This window comes from Dipodomys merriami, unplaced genomic scaffold, assembly GCF_024711535.1.
Source record: "Dipodomys merriami isolate MVZ:Mamm:240054 unplaced genomic scaffold, mDipMer1.0.p SCAF_4, whole genome shotgun sequence".
NCBI classification, from domain to species: Eukaryota; Metazoa; Chordata; class Mammalia; order Rodentia; family Heteromyidae; genus Dipodomys; species Dipodomys merriami.
Genome location: NW_027205603.1, coordinates 62229603 through 62250507, shown reverse-complemented (window position 1 = coordinate 62250507; position 20905 = coordinate 62229603). Strand labels below are relative to the sequence as shown.

The 20905-nt window shown below is 39.0% G+C and overlaps 1 protein-coding gene across 1 annotated transcript in view; it reads right to left on the bottom strand.

The window, feature by feature from the left end:
- Positions 1 to 20905, bottom strand: part of Cpq (carboxypeptidase Q) — a 425857-nt gene that overhangs the window by 251449 nt on the left and 153503 nt on the right. The window contains exon 4 of the mRNA XM_069991811.1: positions 16770 to 16977. Within this exon, the coding sequence (XP_069847912.1) occupies positions 16770 to 16977 (208 nt within the window). The remainder of the gene's footprint in view (positions 1 to 16769; positions 16978 to 20905) is intronic.

Genomic DNA, 20905 nt, shown 5'->3' with positions numbered 1-20905 from the left:
TGAAGTCAGGGCATGGGCACTGTACCTGAGCTTTTCTGCTCAAGGCTAATTCTTCTGAGTAGCTAGGATTACAGGTGGGAGCCACCAGTGCCCGACTACAGTAGGGTTTTTTGTTTGTTTGTTTGCCAGTACTGGGCCTTGAACTTAGGGCCTGAGCACTGTCCCCAAGCTTCTTTTGCTCAAGGCTAGTGTTCCACTTGAGCCACAGAGCTACTTTCGGCTTTTTCTGTTTATATGGTATTGAGGAATTAAACTCAGGGCTTCATGCATGCTAGGCAAGCACTCTACCATTAAGCCACATTCCCAGCTCTACAGTAGGTTTTTAATAGCAGTATTCTACCAACCAGTAACACATCATCCCTGATTATCTTTTTCGCTAATTCGTCACTTGACTTGTTGGAAGTTATTTTCAAGAAACTTCAGTGATTCTTTATTTTTCCCTTCTCAGTAAAATGTTCACTTTTGCCTTTACTTCTTTAGGGAAGGAAAAACTGAATTGTCCCCCAAACTACAGATCTTAAAGTATGGAATTCATATTCACTACATAACAACCTCAGGTCAAAGCTTTCATCGATATCTTCACACTGAGTGAGGCATCCAAAACCATTCCACAGAAGGGAAAACGGAAGCTCAGAGGTCCTGAACTCTGTCTCTGCTTATCTCTACTTGAGATTTTAAATCTTAGGAATGGAAGTTAGCAGTTCGCCAGAATCACAAACATTGGGAGAGAGCCACTTCCAAAGCAAAGGGGCCACTTCCAAAGGGCAGAGAGAGACATATTTCTCAAGTCCCAATTCCTTCATTAGCCATCCCTCACATTTTCCCTTTCTCTGCCTGAATGTCTCTTCTAAAAATGAGAATCCAGGGTCTATTCTGCTTTTGAATGAATGGTATGCAGATTAAAAGGAGGCCACTCAAAACTGTTTTTTTTAAAGTTTTAGCAAGATCTATTTTACTACAACAGCATAAAGGAGGAAGAAATAGAAAAAGAGAGAAACATTTCCTACTCCCCATGCAGGAAATTGGGGTTAACAACTCTGAAACTATACAGTTGCTTGAGATATGCTCTTCTGTGGCTTCAACATTTTTTTCCTCCAAAAAATTACCAAACAAAACAAAAGGAACAAACAAAAATTCAACCCCAGTGTCTCATTCTTCTTTTAGAGAGCTTGTACAGAAAGTATGTAAATAAAAATCATCTTCCTTGTCATTGCCAAAACCCACACATATTCTAAAACCATGAATATTTCATGAAAAGCCCAGTGTTGAAATGATGGCTACTGAGAAAGAGTAACTAGGTTTAGTCAGCCTAGCCAAGCCCACACACTGACTTGTCCTTCGGTCGTGGGCCAACTGTCCTATCTTTAAACTCCTCATTTCCCATCCATAAGATAAAGATCTGATTTATAGATTTATTTAGGGGCTTAAGCAAGAAATTGAACAATGAAGTCCCAGAGAGCTGGTAAACTCAAGGTGAATGTTATGATTTGGTGACTCCCTTCTCCTAAGAACTAATGAAAGTCCCTGGGACTTACTCATTGCTAAAATAGGTTAGCTCTCTCAAAGAAGTATCTTCCTTTACAATAACATTCTTAAAGCTCCTGTGTCTTAAAATGAAAACAAGAAAGTATAACAACAATATCTCTGACTTCTGTTTTTAGAGAGGGTGGAATGTGATAGCATTGTGCAGGAAAAAAAAGAGCAATGATCTGAGAATCAGAACATAGAAACTACATTACCTTCTCCATAAGTATGGTCCAGTATCAAAAAGACATTAGGAGTGTTTCATAGACCAGACACCCATGACCATCTTAAATTTCTACTCCAGTTTATTCCTCTTATTTTTGTCATTAGATTCTGCTGGTATATAAGTCATAAGTTCCTCCTCCTCCTCCTTCTCCTCCTTCCTCTCTCTCTCTTCCCCCCCCCCCCCCACACACATATACACACGTTACTGGGGTTTGAGCTGAAGGCCTTGGACTTTCTCTGCTTATTTGCTCTGCTGGTGCTCTACCATTTAAATCATGCCTCCAGAGTGGTGTTTTTGTTGATTATTTTGGAGAAAAGGTTTGCTGACTTTTATGCCAGGGCTGTTTTTGAATTTTGATCTTCCAGATCTCAGACTCCTGAATAGCTGGGATGATAAGTGTGGGCCACTGGCACTTAGCTTTTATAATTCTTTTAAAATCATTATTTTATTTATCTATTCATTCTTTTCCTCCTTTCAATTCTAAAAAGAATTTCTGACTATATACTATTTTATATTAGGTATACAGAAATGAGGCGTGAGGTTTGTGACAAAAGTATAAACAAGATGTTAAGAAGTTATGTCAAGAGAAACATGGCATATAGTATATATATATATATATATATGTGTATATATGTGTGTGTGTGTGTGTGTGTGTGTGTGTGTGTGTGTGTGTGTGTGTGTGTGTGTGTGTGTGTGTGTGTGTGTCAAGAGAAACAAAAGGCTTCTGGGAAGATAATGTCACATTTGAATATATACTTCATCAGAGCCTGACATGCAACTAGCACACAGTAAATACTTAACTAGTGAATGTTAATTAAGCAAATAAATATTATTGATATAATTGATAAATAAAGAAACAAAGGAAGAGTAAGATTTTAATAAGTAGATATAGGAAGGGAGATAATTATGAGGAAAGCAGAGAGTCAAGAAAGATGCCACTCATTTTGACCAGTGTTCTGGGCCTCTAAAACACTGGTTACTTTGGAAAAAAGTGCATGCAAGGCTTTGCAGATGCAAGATCTAAGGAATATTGACTATTGCTTTATAGAAAATATGAAATCATTGACTTTTTACACTTCTACACAGAAGTCATTTAAAAAATACTGGTTGATTACAGTTATGCAAGACAAAAGGAGAAAGAGTCAAACACAGGTAATCAGAAGATGTCTCTATAGTTTCTTTACCTGAAGGGTAAAGAAAACTGGGTCCAGTACCCAGACTTATGATGATTCTACTGCACTCAGACTCACACCAGTTTCTTATAGAACTATTATGAAAATACACAAATGTGGCTTCACAGTATAAACCCAAAAGTTTTCTGATATAAACACTAAGGGAAGAGAAGAAAGTGCTTCTTACAAATCTGGTCAGCATAAATTTGGAATGAAATATTGTAATTTTGCAAGGAGACGAGGCATGACTAAAGAAGAACAGGCATTAGCTGCCCATAATTGCTGCTAAAAATTCACATGACATTAAATTAAGTTAGTTTAACCTTAAATTAAGAAGCAAGAATGTGCACAGGATGATCATATTCTTCATCCAATCGTTTATGCTTAATTTACCCAACAATCTAACCAGGATGGCACATTCGGCCCACAGCCACCATGGTCTTCTTAGCACTTCACAGTTCTATGGGCAGGACAGGAAGCATGCCCCCCTCCTCCTAAGCTTCCCAAATTATAACAAATCCCATAAGCAGTTCAAAAGACAAATTCCAAATTCGCACCTTCCCTAGCTACGTATTTATTTGCATATGAAATCACTTTTATTAAAAGCTTCATGCACAAGCAAAACACCCAGTAATAGATTAGGTAAGCTGTAGAATATTCACAGCTTAAATACATAAAAATTCTGTTTCTAGCGATACTTTTCCCGGATGTTAAATAAACTTTGAATTTGATCACATCTACAAAATATGACAACTCTAAAAAATATTCATAGAAGAAAATGCAGTGAAGGGGGTACAAGACACTCAGAGTTAATATGTTTCCAGGTAAAATTATTTTTATCATTCTCTGTCTTCTCAAAGGATAGGTCTATGCTTTGCATTACAAACCCCACTTAAAATAAGTGCCGTCTTCTTTTTTTTGTAAAGAAAACAAACAGGATCCACTATTAACTCTAGAAAACAGTAGAGCTGAAAGTGGGATGTCAAGAGATTGCTGCTACCATAAAGATTTGGTTTATGGGCCTGCCACAGTGAGCAAAACATGGATCGCACTCAATAAATATCAATGAATGGGGAATGGCATAGCATAATCAGGCAATTCGGGCAATTCTCTTTCTGAAAAAATCAGTTAGGTAGCACAATGCCAAGAAAAACATTTAATTGGTTATAAAATGTTCACTTCTACCTGATTGTTGGAACCGAGCTGGTGTGGTAAGAGCGCAGGGAAAGCCCAGGTGTTCTTTATTAGTTACTCCCTGGCTCTTCATTTGAGCTAACATGTTCAAACCATGAATCCAGATAGTCTAGACAGAGGTGGCCATTCTGGGGAGTCTAACGTTAAGGATTTGTATGTTACTTTAAGTTTGGAAGTAGATGTTCCAAACATTGTGTTTAATTGCTTTTCTGTCACCCTGAATATGCCATATGGATTTTAACTCCTTGCAGGCTCAGAGTCATTATGTGAACATTAGCTGTTATGTTGCAATCAATTCGTAGTAAGGTCCTTATATTCAAAGCGGTAGGGATTATGTGTGGCTTTATCTCGTCCTGTCTTGTGCAGTTTCCTAACTGTTCCTTTCTGTGGCTCTGTCATGTGTTTTTGCACACACTCTTCTTCTTGCCCAGGACATCTCACAATAAATCTCTTGCCCACTTGTTCACTTCCTCCTCATACCTCCCATCTTTCAATACTCAGCTTCCATAACTACTCCGATTCAGTTATTCTTTTCAGTGTATCCTGTGTTCCTTCATTCACAACTTAATGGCTTAAAACAAATATTATGTTAACTACTTTATACAGTTTTGTGGATCAAGAAAGTGGGAATTGTTTACCAAGGTGATTCTAGGGTCTATGTCAAGCTTGTGGACAAGACATGAGCCAGGGTTGTAATCATTAGGAGGCTGGGTTTGAACTGTTGGATTTACTTGTTGGCTGGTTTGTCCTGCTTGATAGCTGAAGACCTCCTTTTCTTATCTTGTGGACCTTTCCAGAAGGCTGGCTGAGTGTCCTTGTGAGGGTTTTCAGGGCTTCACCCAGGAGCAAGTGATCCAAAACACGGAACAAAGAGGAAGTCATATTGTTTTTCAATCCACATTGACTCTTACATTCTAATCTTGGCCATCACATCCCACCATTTATGCCACCTTTTATTCATTACAAGTCAGTAATTAACTACAGTTCATATGTAGGAGAAAAGAATTCAGCCCCACATTTGAAAAGCAGATTTAAAAACCTGTGGGTAAAATTTAAAAACCACCAACATGTTTTTACTGCATCATTATATTAGAATTTATTTATTGCATGTTTTCATTTGGGGAGTTGTACCGGCATCCTTAAAGCATTATTTTAAACTGTAGCTACAACATTGAGGACAGGAAGTTATATAGGAATCACATTGAATTTTTTTAATCTTTCACTTCCTAAGTGTGTGTCATAGCAGTCAGCCAAGTTATTTAACCTCTCCAAATCTCAGCTTATATAACTTTATAGGGGGAGTTGTTAAAACCCAGCCCTGTTGTTGGGTGCTATTGGCTCACACCTGTAATCCTAACTACTTGGGAAGCTGAGATTTGAGTATCATGGTTCAAAGTTAGATTGGACAGGAAAGTACATGAGACTCTTATCTCCAATTACTTTACAGAAAATACTGGAAATGGAGGTATGGCTCAAGTGGTAGAGTGCTAGCCATGAGGGAAAAAAACTAAGGGACAACTAAAGCCCTGAGTTCAAACCCTAGGACCAGCACCAAAAAAATCAGCCCTGTAGGGTGATCAAGTAGGAATTACTAGTTATGAGGTAAGAGCACAGTGCAAATTAGAAAGTATTACATGCATCTGTCAGCACTGGACCAACCAGACTGCAGGGCTGCGAGCCTTGTATCTGTGCTATAGACTCTGAATTCCAGATTCTGTTGCATACTTTACTTTCCAGCCAGTAGGAAAGGACCTTTTCCCCCTCTTCTCTGTCCCAGAATATTTCCCATACTTACAGTGAACTGCATCTAGTAAGTATTCAACAGGCATTTATTGCTATTGGTTCTGATAGTTGTCTGCATTTTCCTTTCACTCAGAATAAACCAGGAAACTTTCTAAGCAGCAATATTTAAAGATAGAAGAGCAAGGGACTTCAGAAGTACAGGGGTAATGAATTGTTAGAAATATAATAATGCCCCAAACATCCAGAAATTCAGAAAGTGTAACAACAGGAGAGATTACAACAAAGATAAAACACCTATTTTTGCATAACTTTTAAGTCTGACCCCATGCCTTTACCATATAAATACCCCTAACAGCTAAGGAGCTGTGTGTCTTTCCTTTAGAAGACTCACATTCTGTGTCTCTGCCTTTCTGTTTGCCTATTTGTCTGCATGGCACTTGCCTGCTTGCTTGCTTACTCATTAAAGTTCTGCCAACTTTTCTTATCATAAAAAAAAGAAATATAGGTAATGAGATAGGACAGATGTGAATTTAAATCCCACCTCTACAAACTCGAATGCTCTGGGAACTTTGTGATCTCTCTAAGCCTGTTTTCCTTCTCTCTTAGATGAGGATTGTGACATTGCTTGTTTGAAAAGGTCATAGTGAAGACTAGAAGGGATAATACATGAGAAGCAGCTATTGTTCTACCTGCCATACAGTAGGAGCTCTATACATGTGTCTTCTTCATCTCCTGAACATGATTGTTATCCAGTTGCCCTATCATTGCTAAGAGCAAGGCATCAAAACCTAGGAAAGAACCACATCTTCCTAAGTGCAAGTCCCATTCTGGCACTAAATTAGGGTACCAGAAAAGAGGAGTCTCCAAGGTTTGTGGTGCCAACCTGGGTGGCTATCTATCTAAACCAGCCTGTATGTCTTGAGCTATTCCCATTTGCTGTCTTTATGAGCTCAGAGGCATGCACAGCTATGAGCACATTGCAGAAATTTGAAAAAATAAACAATGAAATGTCTCATGCTTGCCGCACATGTATTTTCCCTCCCCTGGTTTAGGTTGGCAGGTTCTCATCTATAAAAAAAAAGTTTAGAAGAATAAAAGCAACCAAAAAGGATACATTTGCCAGCTTAAAACTCTTAGCCCCACCTCACCCATCAACTTTCCAATTCAAGGCTAAGATGTGAACAAATGTTCCAACCAATATTCATGAAAGATTTAATAATTATGTTGCTTATGAAAGTTTAAACAGCTGTTTAAGTTAGTAAAAAGGCTCCCACCCAGGCAGAATAACCTGCTGTACTCACTAGGAAGGTTTTTACAAATCATCAGACTCCATATTCAGATGGGAGGCAAAGACATTTGCTGCCCAGCCTTGAACTATTCAATTATGTATGGAATGATTTTGTCCACCAGGTCAATCACTTTGTTTACTCCTTCAACAAGGGTCTTGACAGCATCAACATTAAAGCCATTTCCAAAGGCACTGCGAATCTTTTCAATTATTTTTTTTAAAAAACACATACACATGAAAATAGGCTGGGCCTTGTCCTCTACATTATTTTACTATGTAACTGTATGAAAACAAGGTTCATTGTCATATGCATCTAGAAACTGTAGAAAATCATAACACATTTCCTAAAAGAAAGAATTATATTAACTCTGTGGGTCTTCATATAGATTGTTTCCTTTGCTTGGAATATGCGCCCCCTACACCACCCCATTTCCTAGTCATTAGCATGGCTGACTCTTGTCTACAGAATCGTTGGCAGAAACTGAATCTTTTTGTAAAATAAGTTTCTTATTGTGAAAATACTGAAAATACAGAGGAGCTACAATCACATGAGCAAGATAATGAGTACATTTCTTTTTTTTGGGGGGGGTCCAGTCGTGGGGCCTGAACTCTGGGCCTGGGCACTATCCCTCAGCTCTTCAGCTCAAGGCTAGTGCTCTACCACTTGAGCCACAGTGCCACCGCTGGCTTTTTTCTTTTTGCTTATGTGGTGCTGAGGAATTGAACCCAGGGCCTCAGGCATGCAAGGCAAGCACTCTACCACTGAGCCACTTTCCCAGCCCAATGAGTACATTTATTATCAAGCATTGTTGCCTCCTCCTTTGTTTCTCCCCTACCATCCCTTTCCTTCCATCTCTACAACTACACTCCCCCCAACCCCTGCCTAAATTGTAAAGTTTGTTTTTCGACATATAGCATCTTGTACATCTCATTGTTGCAATGGGTCCGCCTGTATCCCTATTTAAACAATTTGTTTTTTCCCTTCCACTCCCCAAATTATACCACCATCAAATACAATGAACACAGGGGTTATACCATGGGGGGGAGGGACAGACAAAGCAACAAAAAATCACATGGTACCTTATAAATACATTAGAAACAATAGCAAGAAAGAAAAAACCACTTGTTTCCTTATCTTGGGGTTCATTTCACTTATCTTCAATTTATCTGACCTTTTCTGCATGTCTCAGATATATACTAGTTATTGCAAATAAGGGAAATCATGGGACCTATGTTTCTTAGCACCTGGCTACTTCACTTAATATAATTTTTCAAGTCTTTCCATTTGCTAACAAATGGGGCAATGTCATTCTTTCTGATGGAGGCACAGAATTCCATTGTGCATATATACCACATTTTCTTGATCCATTCATCTACTGAGGGGCATCTGGGTTAGTTCTATATCTTAGCTATGGTAAATAATGCTGCAATAACATAGTTGTGCTGGTAGCTTTAATATGGTCTTTTTTTGTGATCATTCGGGTAAATGCCCAAAAGTGGGATTGCTGGGTCATAGGGGAAAACTATGTGGAGTCTTCTGAGGAACCTCCATACTACTTTCCAAAGTGGTTGAACAAGTTTACACTCCCACCAACAATGCAGTAAGGTTCCCTTCTGTCCACATCCCCTTCAGCATCTTTTGTTATTAGAGTTCTTGATTATAGCCATTCTAACTGGGGTGAGGTGGTATCTCAATGTTGTTTTGATTTGCAAGAAACTGAATCTTTTCTTGGCCAGGATGGCGATTCTAAAATGATCCCCCACGATCCACTGGAGGTGTTTGTTTAATGGTCTGCCTACCATGCAACCCCAAGTTCTGTGAGTACAATTTGACCTACCCAGTTCACCTAGTCATCTAGTCTGTGTCTTCCATTTTTGTATTATTTTCCTATATGCAAATTTTAACTCATCCTGCTAATTTTATGTCTTGGGTATTCTCTAACTCCTCCTCTTTTCCAACACTACTTTAACTACTTCAGCTCAAGACCTACCAACTCCAGGATGAGATTTTCATTCTTGTCTAAATCAAATAGATACTGCTTCCTATAACCCTTCAGTGACTCTCTGTAGTCTACAGGACAGAACCTTAGCCTTCCACGTGGCTGCCAGGCCCACTGTGGTCTGTCCCCTGAGATGACCTTTCTGCTTCTCAACTCCTTGCTTTTGCATGAAGGCTAATGTTTATATTCAGAAAGGCGACCCACCAACAAAATGTAAGAGGGAAGACTTGAATTCTACAGACTAAACACAGAGCTACACTTCCCGCTGAATGCTATTACTATAACTCTAGTGCTTGCTCTATACCAGATACTTGGTAACTGTATGTTGAATCTATAAGTATTTTGAAGAGCAGAGTATAAAAACACAAATACAACCTACCTGTGGATCTCATGCTTCTATCTTACTTTTTTCTCAAGGAGATCTTTCCTTTTAAGATGTTCTATAAAGGGTGTTGTGGTGCACCCTTATAAATGTCAGCTATTGGGAAAGATGGATTAGGAGGATTATGGTTTGAGAACAGTTTGGGCGTGGTGAAATATAGCTGTGATCTCAGCTCCTGGGAGAAACAGATAGGAGAAGTGTAGCCTGAACTCTGCCAAGAACAAAAACATTCAAGACCCTCTCTGAAAAATAACTAAAACAAAAGGCTGGAGATACCACTCAAGTAGTAGAGTCTCTGCCTAGCAAGTATAAGGCACTGAGTTCAAATTCTAGCACCTCCACCTCCCAAAACATTAAAGTCTCAAGAAATGTCACAAAGGAATGATTAACTTTTCATATAAAAGAGTTCTAACTACATTTGAACATAAAATTTAAAAATAATGTTCCAAAGGCTGTGAAGTAAATTTCCATTTCATCACCAGTTTTAGGAAGGGCTCCCACTCTATCCTATATGATCTTATGATGCACATAGTCTATTATCCATTGAGTGTTACATTTATTCTCAAGGATTTTTTTAAATAGTGGGACTTTAGAGCGGTCTTTGGCCTCTGGCTTCTCTAGACAATGTTCTTAAATTCTATAGATGAAAGATTAAGTGACCCAAAATCAATCAGCTTGTTTACAGCAGAAATTAGACCAGAAAAGTCCAATAATAACCTACCCTGTCTTTGTTCTAATATCAATCAATAAATATCGATCTGAGATGATTTTTGCCCCACAGAAGACATTTGGCAATGTCTGGATACACTTTTGATGGGCCAAGACTGCAGAATATAGGGGTTGGAGTTGAGCTGGCATCCATGCTGATCTGTCAAGGCCAGGGATACTGCTAAGCATCCAACAATGGCCAAGATAGCTCCCCACAACTAAGAGTCAACAGTGACAATATTGAGAAATCTTGTACCAAAGTGTTAAAAGATAAAGGAAAAAAACAGGTGGAGGGTAGACAAGTGAAAGGGGGAATGAAGTCATAAAGCTCAATGCATATCTACAAAATTAAGAAAATAGAGGGACGGTGTAGGATTGGAAACAATGGGGGATAACCAAGAAAGGGGTACCACTGATCAAGATGCATTATATTCATAACTGTTTTGTTGAATAGCAATTTTTAGTACAACTACTTAAAGATAATGTCTTTTTTTAAGTGTTCAGTTAACAAACTTAAATTGCCAACTGGTTGCAGTTGGCTCATACCTGCAATCCTAGCTACTTGGATGGATAAGATCAGTAGGATCAAGATTTAGTCAACCTGGTCATATTTGAGAGACCCCCCCTCCCAACCAATAGCAGGGCACAGTGGTGTGTTACTGTCCTCTGAGCTGTATGAGAGGCTAAGAATGAGATGATGATGGTTCTAGATCAGACCTAGCAAAACAGTTCATCTCAGTGGAATATGCAAAAACCTTTAACATCATTAATCATCAGGGAAAATGGCCAAAAATGCCTAGAGCTATCATTTTAATGTTTCCCATCATTCTGTGCAGCACTGTGTTATATTTGAAATAACACCAGCGTTCAAAACCAAATCAGTTCTTTGAATCAAGGAAAATAACTGTTATAAGGAAAAGTCACATATTAAAAATATTCCCTCATCCAGGCTCCATCAAAGTGAGTTTGAATACTCACCTGCTTCCTACTCCCCCCCAAAAATTTAAGCACGTTTCTTTTTCATAAAATCCCCACAGAGGAATTCTTGAATGTATTAACATTTTAAAAATATTGCATTTCCTAAGCAAATCTCAGAATAAGACCTAGGAAATCACTGAGGATCAAAAGACAGGGGCTACCCCCAAGAGTCAACATTAGTGAATCTCTACTGGTAAAAGAGGTTCTCTGACAGGTATAGCCAGATCAGTTTATCTTCTGGCCAGTTCAATTTGTACAACTCTCCCTGCATTATCTCTTCACTTATTTATTTGTTAGAGCAGAAAGTTATAGAAGCCTCATAAATGAAACCTGGAAAGGACTGAGGCTAATATCAGAGCAGGCTCCATCCTGCATGGAGTTGCTAACAGTAGATACCCACGAGGTAACCTCCTCCAAGCAAACAGTTCTCTCACGAGTACTTTTCCTCAGTTTTCCCATCAGAATAATCTATTATGGGTAGGTAAGATGTGATCATTGAACAAATTAACTTGGACGAAAGGAAAACACCTTAACTATTTTTTGTAGCTTCTTATGAATCTGCTATTTCAAAATAAAATATATTTTTCTTTAAAAAATGACATTTAATGGTGGATCTATTCTGGCTTTTTATGATACAGATGAACCTGAGGACTTCCTTGCTGAAGGCAAACATGGGGAAAGGGACATCATAAAGGGTGACTATTCATCAGATCCTCCTCCAACACTGACAAGGCGTCAAAAGAGCGGTAGCTCAAGTGCCTCCCCACTGGCTGAAGGAAGATGCACAGAAAGAAGGGCCAGATGAAGCTGCCAGCAGGTGCTCTAAGGAGACGGCAGGGGCCAGTATACATGAGAGCCCTTTGTGCCTAGGTCAGATATAGAGGAAGAAAAAGCATCCGAGAAAGGCGCAGTTTCTCCTACGTAAAGACGTGCTAAGTGACACAGCCAAAGTGATATTCCTCAGATTTACACACTCTTCAGCTAAAGTGTGTCTGGGAATAACGGAATCACTACAGGGAAAGGAGGTAGGAGTCAGCGCCCTGCTCATGTGCAACCATCATGCATTTGGTGTGTCACCATGGACAAGGAACTCTCGGGCTCAGTGTCCTCGCCTGAAAGGCATAAGACTGAGACTAGGATTTTGACATTAGTCTGGTCTGCATAGCACATTTGGGGCCAGCCTGAGTTATGTACAGAAATTCTGCTCTCCCAAAACAACAAATAGATGACTAGCTAAATAGAATAAAAGCTGTTCATGGATGGCAACAAGTTTCCTGAAAATTTCAAACACAAAAAACAGCTCATTAATAAATGGAGCCTGACATCATAGTGCTATTGTTGTGTCTTGCCTATCAGCTGAGATGTCAGAAAGCTCACATCTTACTCTCTCCGAATCATGCAGAGCCATGGTGCTACAGTTTGGGTCTTAAAATGTCTTCCAAAGGACCATGTGGTAAGGGCTCTGTCTCCCCTCTAGATGATACGATTGGCCGATGATGGAACCTTTGGAAGAGCTTGTGGTCACTCGTATTTCATTACATTGATGGAAAACTTCTAACATGCCCAGTTTCCAATATTTAGAACGATAACTTCTCCATGTTATCTGACTCCCTGATGCCTACTGAGAAGAGAAAAAGGAAAGCAAGAAGAAATAAAGTGGCAGCTCCCAGGATGCTTGCAAACCTTGGTAGGAATAAAATTGTAACACTGGAATAAAGTTGGGACGAGGGGAGAGTTAATCAGAGAGGCTTAATGGAGGAGGTAGCATTTATTAGAGATCAGATGGACCACTCATTAATGTGCCTAATACCTAACTTAATACCTGAATGTGATGCACACATGTTATTTGCCTCCCCAATCTGTTCAACCTCTGGGGCTCTAAGCCTGCGATAGGGCAGATTCCTCTAAAATATAGCCACATAGACTTACTGCACTATGTTCATTTATATTAAATGTGATGGCTTCTTTGTGGGGGAACTTTTGTTCTTCTGCCTTCAACATCTTGGTAACAAGGTATTTATAAGTGCCTCAGGACAGAAACCACGGTGCTTAAAATTCTGTAGTTACCAAGCCAGTAATTCTGTTTTTTTTTTTTTTGTTTGGTGGGTCATGGGGCTTGAACTCTGGGCCAGACGCTGTCCCTCAGCTCTTCAGCTCAAAAGAACTTACCACTTTAGCCACTGTGCCACATCTGGTTTTCTGGTGGTTTACTGGAGCTAAGAGTCTCATGGACTTTCTTGCCAGGGCTGGTTTTGAACTGTGATCCTCAAATCTCAGCCTCCTGAGTAACTATGATTATAGGTATGAGCCACCAGTACCCAGCTATAAGCCAGTAATTCTACCCCTAGGTATTTACCTAAGGTAAAAGATAGTGTAATAACTGGGACAAGAATGTTCACAGAGCTCTATTTATTATAGTCAAAACCAGAAACCATCAAGTGTGCACCAACTGTGGAATTGTCAGCCACACTGAGCTATCCATACAATGAAATAGTATTCAGTGATATAAAGGAAGAAACAAGGTGATAGGACATGGATAAATCTCAAAAGCACTGAGTTCAGTGACAAAAGGGAAAGAATGAAGATTCTATGAGTCCACTTACACATGAAGTTCTAGAAGAGATTAAACCATAGGTCCAGACAGCATGCCAGTGGCTGTTAGTGGGAAGATGAGAAGAGGAAAAGATGACTAGCAAAGGGGCCCCAGAGAAATGTGGGGTGATAGAAACATTATGATGAATGCAACAATGGATGCAATTTTCAAAGCTTTCTGAACTACACAGATTTGGAAATTTACTTTATGAAAATGTTACCTCAATAAAACAATATTTTTGGGTGTCATTCTTGGAGCTTGAACTCAGGGCCGAAGCATTGTCCCTAAGTTTCTTATTTGAGCCACATCATTGCTTCCAGCTTTTTCTGAGTAGTTATTAGAGATAAGAATCTCAACATCAAATACAGTGAAAGCATGGGTTATACTGTCGGGGAGGGACATACAAAGCAACATAGAAATCATCTTATAAATATGTTAGAAACAATTGCATGAAAGAAAAAAAGAACAAAAAACATTTGAATACTTATCTTGGGGTTCATTCCACTAACATCAACTTATCTGACCTTTTCTGCTTGACTCAGACATATACTAGTTATTGCAAATAAGGGAAACCCTGGGACCTATGTTTCTTTGGGCCCGGCTTACTTCACTTAATATAATTTTTTCCAAGTCTTTCCATTTCACTGTATTTGATGTTGGTATAATTTGTGGAGGGGAAGGGATAAAACAAACCGTTTAACTAGGGATACAGGTAGATCCACTGCAACAATGAGATGTACAAGTCGTTATGTGGAAAAAAGAACTTTACAACTTTGGTGGGGGGGGGAGGACTGAGTGGGGGGAGGGAGGGAGTATGGGAAGGGATGGGAAGGGGAAACAAAGAGGAGGCAACAATGCTTGATAAGAAATGTACTCCTTATCTTGCCCATGTAATTGTAACTCCTCTGTACGGTATTCTCACAATAAAAAATAAAAATTAAAAAAAGGGTTATGAGGTTTGGACATTGCCAAAAATTTTTAAAGAATTTTCACATTGTTTTAAATGACTTTTTAAAGATTCTTTAACTTAAAAAAATTAAAAAATCTGGTATTTTAAAATGCAAAAAAAACAAAAAAAAAACAAAAAAAAATGAATCTCATGGCTTTCTTAACCATGCTGGCTTCCAACCATGATCTTCAGATCTCAGCCTCCTAAGTAGCTAGGATTACAGGTATGAGCCACCACCACGGGCTATAAGACTACATTTAAAAAATGGGGCTGTGGCTCAGGTGGCAGAGCACTAGCCTTGAACACAAAAGCTCAGTGACAGCACTCAGGCCTTGAGTTCAAGCCTTAGAACAGGTGCTAAATATTGAAATAAATAAATAACAAGAACAAATTAGGACAGGCTTGGAACAGGTTCTAGCTTCCCAGAGGGAGGATTTTGGCTTGCAGGGTGCCAGCAGAGCCAGTACTACCTGAGCCCTTTGGCTCTCGAGAACCTAAAATCAGTCTGCTTGCCCAGACAACTGACAACACATAGTTCTATATTCCTGTGTGTTCACTGAATCACCTGAGACAGCAAAGCTTTGATTCAGGAGACAGCAGGAAGTGTGTGGCTTCAAGGAGTTTCACCTCTTGGCTGTTCTATTGTTACCACTTCCCAAAGGAGTAAAAGAAAATGGGCTTATTTTTTTTCTCAACATTTTAAATCATAGTTTGTGCATGGTGATCTGATTCCTGTGGCCTGCCAGGATCTTGCTTTTTGGATCATCCCCATGGCTATAAGCCTATGGTTGATTATGCCTGGGTCCTGGAAGCAGATGACTGGAAAGAAAAGACCCTGAACTCAAAAAACAAATCTATCAAATCCCAGGAGAAGGGCTGCCTCAAGTCCTGTGCAGAACACTTGACCCTACATCACCAAATGTACCACTGCTCATGGGTTCCTTCATCCACCAACTACCATCAAAACACAAATCTGAAAGTTCTGAATAACTTAAGTTGTACTTTTAGAATGCCAATTAAATACTGACAATGAAGACTCATAACAGAACACTTACCCCAAAAAGCCTTGTGTGTTTGCAAGTTGAAGTTATATGGAATAAACACAGACTCAGGGAGCACATGTGAGGTGCCGAGCACTGATAGGCTAGTTGTGTGCATGTTCACACACCTAGTCCTCTGTTAGTGACTCACACCTTCACATGTGTGAGCTACACAGCCCATTCTTTGAGTAAGTCCTCAACAGCTTAGAGAGTCAGTGACTAGATTAGGTTATAATACTTGGCTAGTTTAGAGATTGTATCTATCCCCCAAGACTATCTTAAGCACGTGTGCACATGTGCATACACACACACACACACACACACACACACAGAGTCTAGAAGCTACATGTAAGTTGTGGATTATGTTGCAACCATTCTATGAGCAAGTCCCTTTCTAGGTGTGAAAACCTGGACAAGCGAGTTTTTCCCTTAGTTTCTTTGTCCATACAAATGAAGAAAATAGATCCTATACCACTGAGCTTTGAAAGGATTAAATAATGTAATTCAAACTAATGAGCACAAGTGTTAGCTATTAGTATGATCTCAGCCAAGCTGGTTTCAAATATAAGAAACTCATACCACCTTCAACTGTTCAGAGTTTGAGTGTCCACAGCATGGATGTCACTCTCTCTTCAATTAGACCCTCCTTTTTCGATGCAGTAAACTGTTTACTTTCATTTTTATTGCTTGAACTCAGAGCTTTCCCTTTTACTGGTTGCTGGCAGTCTACCACATGAACCATACCTCCATATCCAGCTTCTTGTGGATTAATCTGCCTCGGTTGTCTTTGAACCATGATTCTCAGATCTCAGCCTGTGTAGAAGCTAGGATTACAGACATGACCCACTAGCAACCAGCTGGTAAAACTTTAGCAAATCTATGAGGAACATCTCCAAAAGATTCCCGTTCTTTCTTTCCCAAGCTTGACCAGAATGTCCCATTCCTAGACAGCTCATCCCCTCCTTCACTCACCTGGTCTGGGTACTTGTCCCCAGTGATCTCTGCTACAGTATTGAATGAAACCGTATCTGGGTAGGTCTTTGCGCCCATCTTCAGCTGAATGACAATTGTTTTTCCATAGGAAGCCAATCTTGTTAACATTTCGGCATCTTCCACTGTGATACAGGCGGTGGGGATCTTGGGCACGTCGTCCTGGTATTCTTGATTACCTGTGTGAGGACTTAGGAAGAGAAGCCACCAGGTTACCTTGAATGTGAAAATGGATCCAAAGCCCCTGTATAGTGATATTTGACTTTAAATGATCTTTGCATAATGGGCAGTATCCACCTGCTTTTTTTCACTGAAAAATTACTTTTAAGTTCAACTCAATAATGATCTGATTTTTCCAATAGTTTGGATGATTGTTTAGAGTTGAAGATGGTCACAAACTCTGAGGAACATTAATAGTGACAAAGACCAAGAGGTGAACTCATGTGTCCAGGGGACAGGGTCCTCTGAAGTCTATCAGGGGACACACTAGAAGATCTACATTGCACTCTGGTAGACTTTCTTCCAGAAGCTCCTGGAAGAAAACTGACCTAGACATTGTCAGTTCTCTGGTCACTCACTGGTATTGGCTCTTTCTTTTATCTATCCCAAACAGAGGTCCAAATACACAGCTTATATCAATGGTAGCACATGGTGCAGTAAATGATAGAACAATGTCTGGACAGATATTTGAATTCTTATGAAGAAAATGTTCAATAAAATCATGTTTCAGTTTAACAATACAAAATAAATCTAAAAGAGGCATGGTACCCATCCTGGTCAAACTTGTGGCTAACTTCTGTTGTTTTTCTTTTTTGACCTTACTAGAAATATGTATAATTGAAGCTTCTATCAAGATATTATTGATTCAACCTCTGGATCTTCTAGTGAAGTTTACTGAAACTATTTTTTTGGGTTGGAGATGTGGCTAGATGGTAGAGTGTGTGCCTAATGAGTACCAGGTACCCAGTTCAAACCTTAGGACCATCAAAGAATAATTTTCTAATCATTCATTATTCAATATGAAAGTTGTCACTCACTCATTCAACACTCAAAATGTCCCTTTGGTTAGTCCTGGGTTACAGCTCCTGACCCTCCTTGAGCACATCCCTTCTAAAACCACAAATATGTGGTTTTATGGATAACATAACTTATTAGTCTATTTTCATGCTGCTTTGGTTTGGATATGCACTATCCCTGACAGGCCGCCTTCATCTCCAGCTGGTCATACTCTTTTGTGTTTTTGAGGTAGGGCCAAGCTGGAAGAAGTAGGTCACTTGTTTAGATCTGCAGTGGCCCCTTCCTGTCTCTCTTTCCTGGCCATCACCAGGTGAACATGAATAGATACTTCCTCATTGCCATGCCTGCCTCATCAATGCCCTGTGGTCTCTAAAACCCTGATCCAAAACAGGTCCTTTCTTTTTAAAGTTTTCTGTGTCAAGTATTTTGTCACAGCAATGAAATATTAACACAGTCATTTTATGACAAAAAAAAAAATTAAATCCTCCCCTATAGAAATATGTTTTCCTATTTCCATATCTAATCAATCATGAGACATTTCAGTTTTACAGATGATGGCTTGGTATTTCTGCCATAGCAGTGACTCCAATGTCCACATATATGGGCTCAATGGTCCAGTTTTATCTACAACTACATTCTTGGTGTGAGGGTATTGTTTCGACCATATTTAAGGAGACATTTATTTTGTGAAAGTGCATAGAAGAATGGTTTAGAACAGAGGCTACCTGGATTCAAATCCATGCTATGCCATTTGTTGCTAATTGCTTTGCACAAGTTACTAACATCTTTGTTTCAAGAGTTTCTTTTAATCTGGGAGCCAGTAGTTTAAGTCTGTGATTCTGGCTATTCAGGAGGTCAAGATCTGAGGAATGCAGTTTAAAGTCAGCTTAGGCAGGAAAGTCTGTGAGATTCTGATCTCCAGTTAATCACCAAGAAGCTGGAAGTAGATCTGTGGCTCAAGTGGTAGAGTACTAGTCTTGAGCAAAAAAGTAAAGGAACAGTACCCAGGCTTTGAGTTCAAGTCCTAGTACAAACATAGAAAAAGGCTTATTTATTTTTATTTTTATTTTTATTTTTGTCGGCCATGGAGCTTGAACTCTCGGCCTGGATGCTGTCCCTCAGCTCTTCAGCTTAAGGCGACCGCTTTACCACTTGAGCTACAACGCCACTTCTGGTTTTCTAGTGGTTTATTGGAGATAGGAGTCTCACGGTCTTTCCTGCCTGGGCTGGCTTTGAACCGCGATCCCCAGATCTCAGCCTCCTTAGTAGCTAGGATTACAGGCGTGAGCCACCGACCGGCGCCCGGCAGAAAAAGGTTTATTTTATATTGGCAAGTAAGTAATCATAATTGTACTTATTTTATAGGATGATTTCTTTCAGATTGAATTAATTTCTATGAGTAAAATCTTTATTGATGCTAAGCACCTATTTGCTTAACTTCACTATTACATTTCAGAGACTATATAATCTCACATCATTAATACCATCTTAGTTTATACATCATCCACCATTTATTAGATGTTGGATGTAAATTTTTATTATTCCTAAAAGCAGAGGCAAATGACTTATAAATTCAGGACTCAGAATACAGAGACCTGAAGTCTGAATCTTTGCTGCAGGTTAGTGTGATCTACTCTCACTCCTGGTTCAGGCTATCGAAGTCGCATAACCTAAGTTGAATCCTGACTCCAGCATTCTCTACCTGCCTACCATCCATGTTACTTACATTCTCCTCATCTGCAAAGCAGGGATAACACTAGTATTAGCTTCATAATGTCACTAAAGCATGAAGACACTGGCACACAGTAACTTTCTTGGTAAATATTAGCTGTTGTTATTCTTTCAGTGCTAACTTTTCCCACTGAGCTGGTGAAGTGATTAATGAATTTGAAAACTTCTTTGCGACATGAAGGAAGACAATCTAAATATTTATTACCCGTATTACGTTACGTAATGTCTGGGAATCAACAATCTCTTCTTGTTCTCAGATGCTCCTACTCAAGAAAAGGTCAGGATACCACTTCTTAATAGACTCTTATGAGTGCTCTTTATAGACAAGTTTGTACTAGCAAGCTTAAGCGTTCATAAAGTAAATCCAGTGCACAGGAATGCACCCATGACTCTTTTGGGGGGAAAATAACACTAAAAGGCATCCTCTAACCTGGTTTCAAATATATTAAAAGATAAAAGCCTTTACTTTTGTTTCTGCAGCTAAACATGTCTTCTGGTAAGCGAGCACCTATCATTGCTAACAGAAGGCAAAATGAAGACCCAGTATCTGTACCTAGAATCCTGTATTCCTTTTATTCTAGAGGGACCAAACATCATGATCAGTGTCTTCCTGCTACCGCTTATAAGCTCCATCTACAATTTAACAGTAGCAAAGGGTAAACTACAAAGAAATCCATAAAAAGATCAAAGAAAGAACATTTAAGCATTAATACCAATCCTTTGTAAACTCTCTATAAGACAAAAGTGGAAAGAACATTTCCCAACATCTTTCACAAGGCCCCTAAGACTTACATCAAAACTAGAAGACATTTTAGGGGATGGGCTGGGGTTGGGAGAAAGGGAGGAGAATTATGAAAGGGGTGGCACCGTCAAGACACATTGTACTCATAAACGGAGAGGTTGAATTGAAAATTCTCTGTTCAACCATTTAAAAATATTTAATGTTATTTTAAATCAGACAAGCTATCAGAAGAAAATAAAAGTAAAAATGTCAACAAAGTACAGTAAACAGAACCAGTAAAAAAGAAAAAGATGGAAAAGATTATAAACTATGACCAAATTATAGAATTTCAGCAAAGCAAGGTTTATCATATAAAAATCAAACAATATTAACAAAATATTGTTATATAATATATAACATAGGAGAAAGCATGTGATTAATTTAATAGATGCAGAAAAGCATGTGAATAAAACCTAGCATCCTTTTATGATGAAAACATTAATCAAATTAAAGGAAGGCAACTTCCTTAAACACTACACTAAATGGTAAAAACAGGAAGCTTTTCCTTAAGATGAGAAAGAAGAAAAAATTTCTGGTCTCTTTACTTCTACTCTAAATTGTACTAGAGATTCTAGCCAGGGAAATTAAA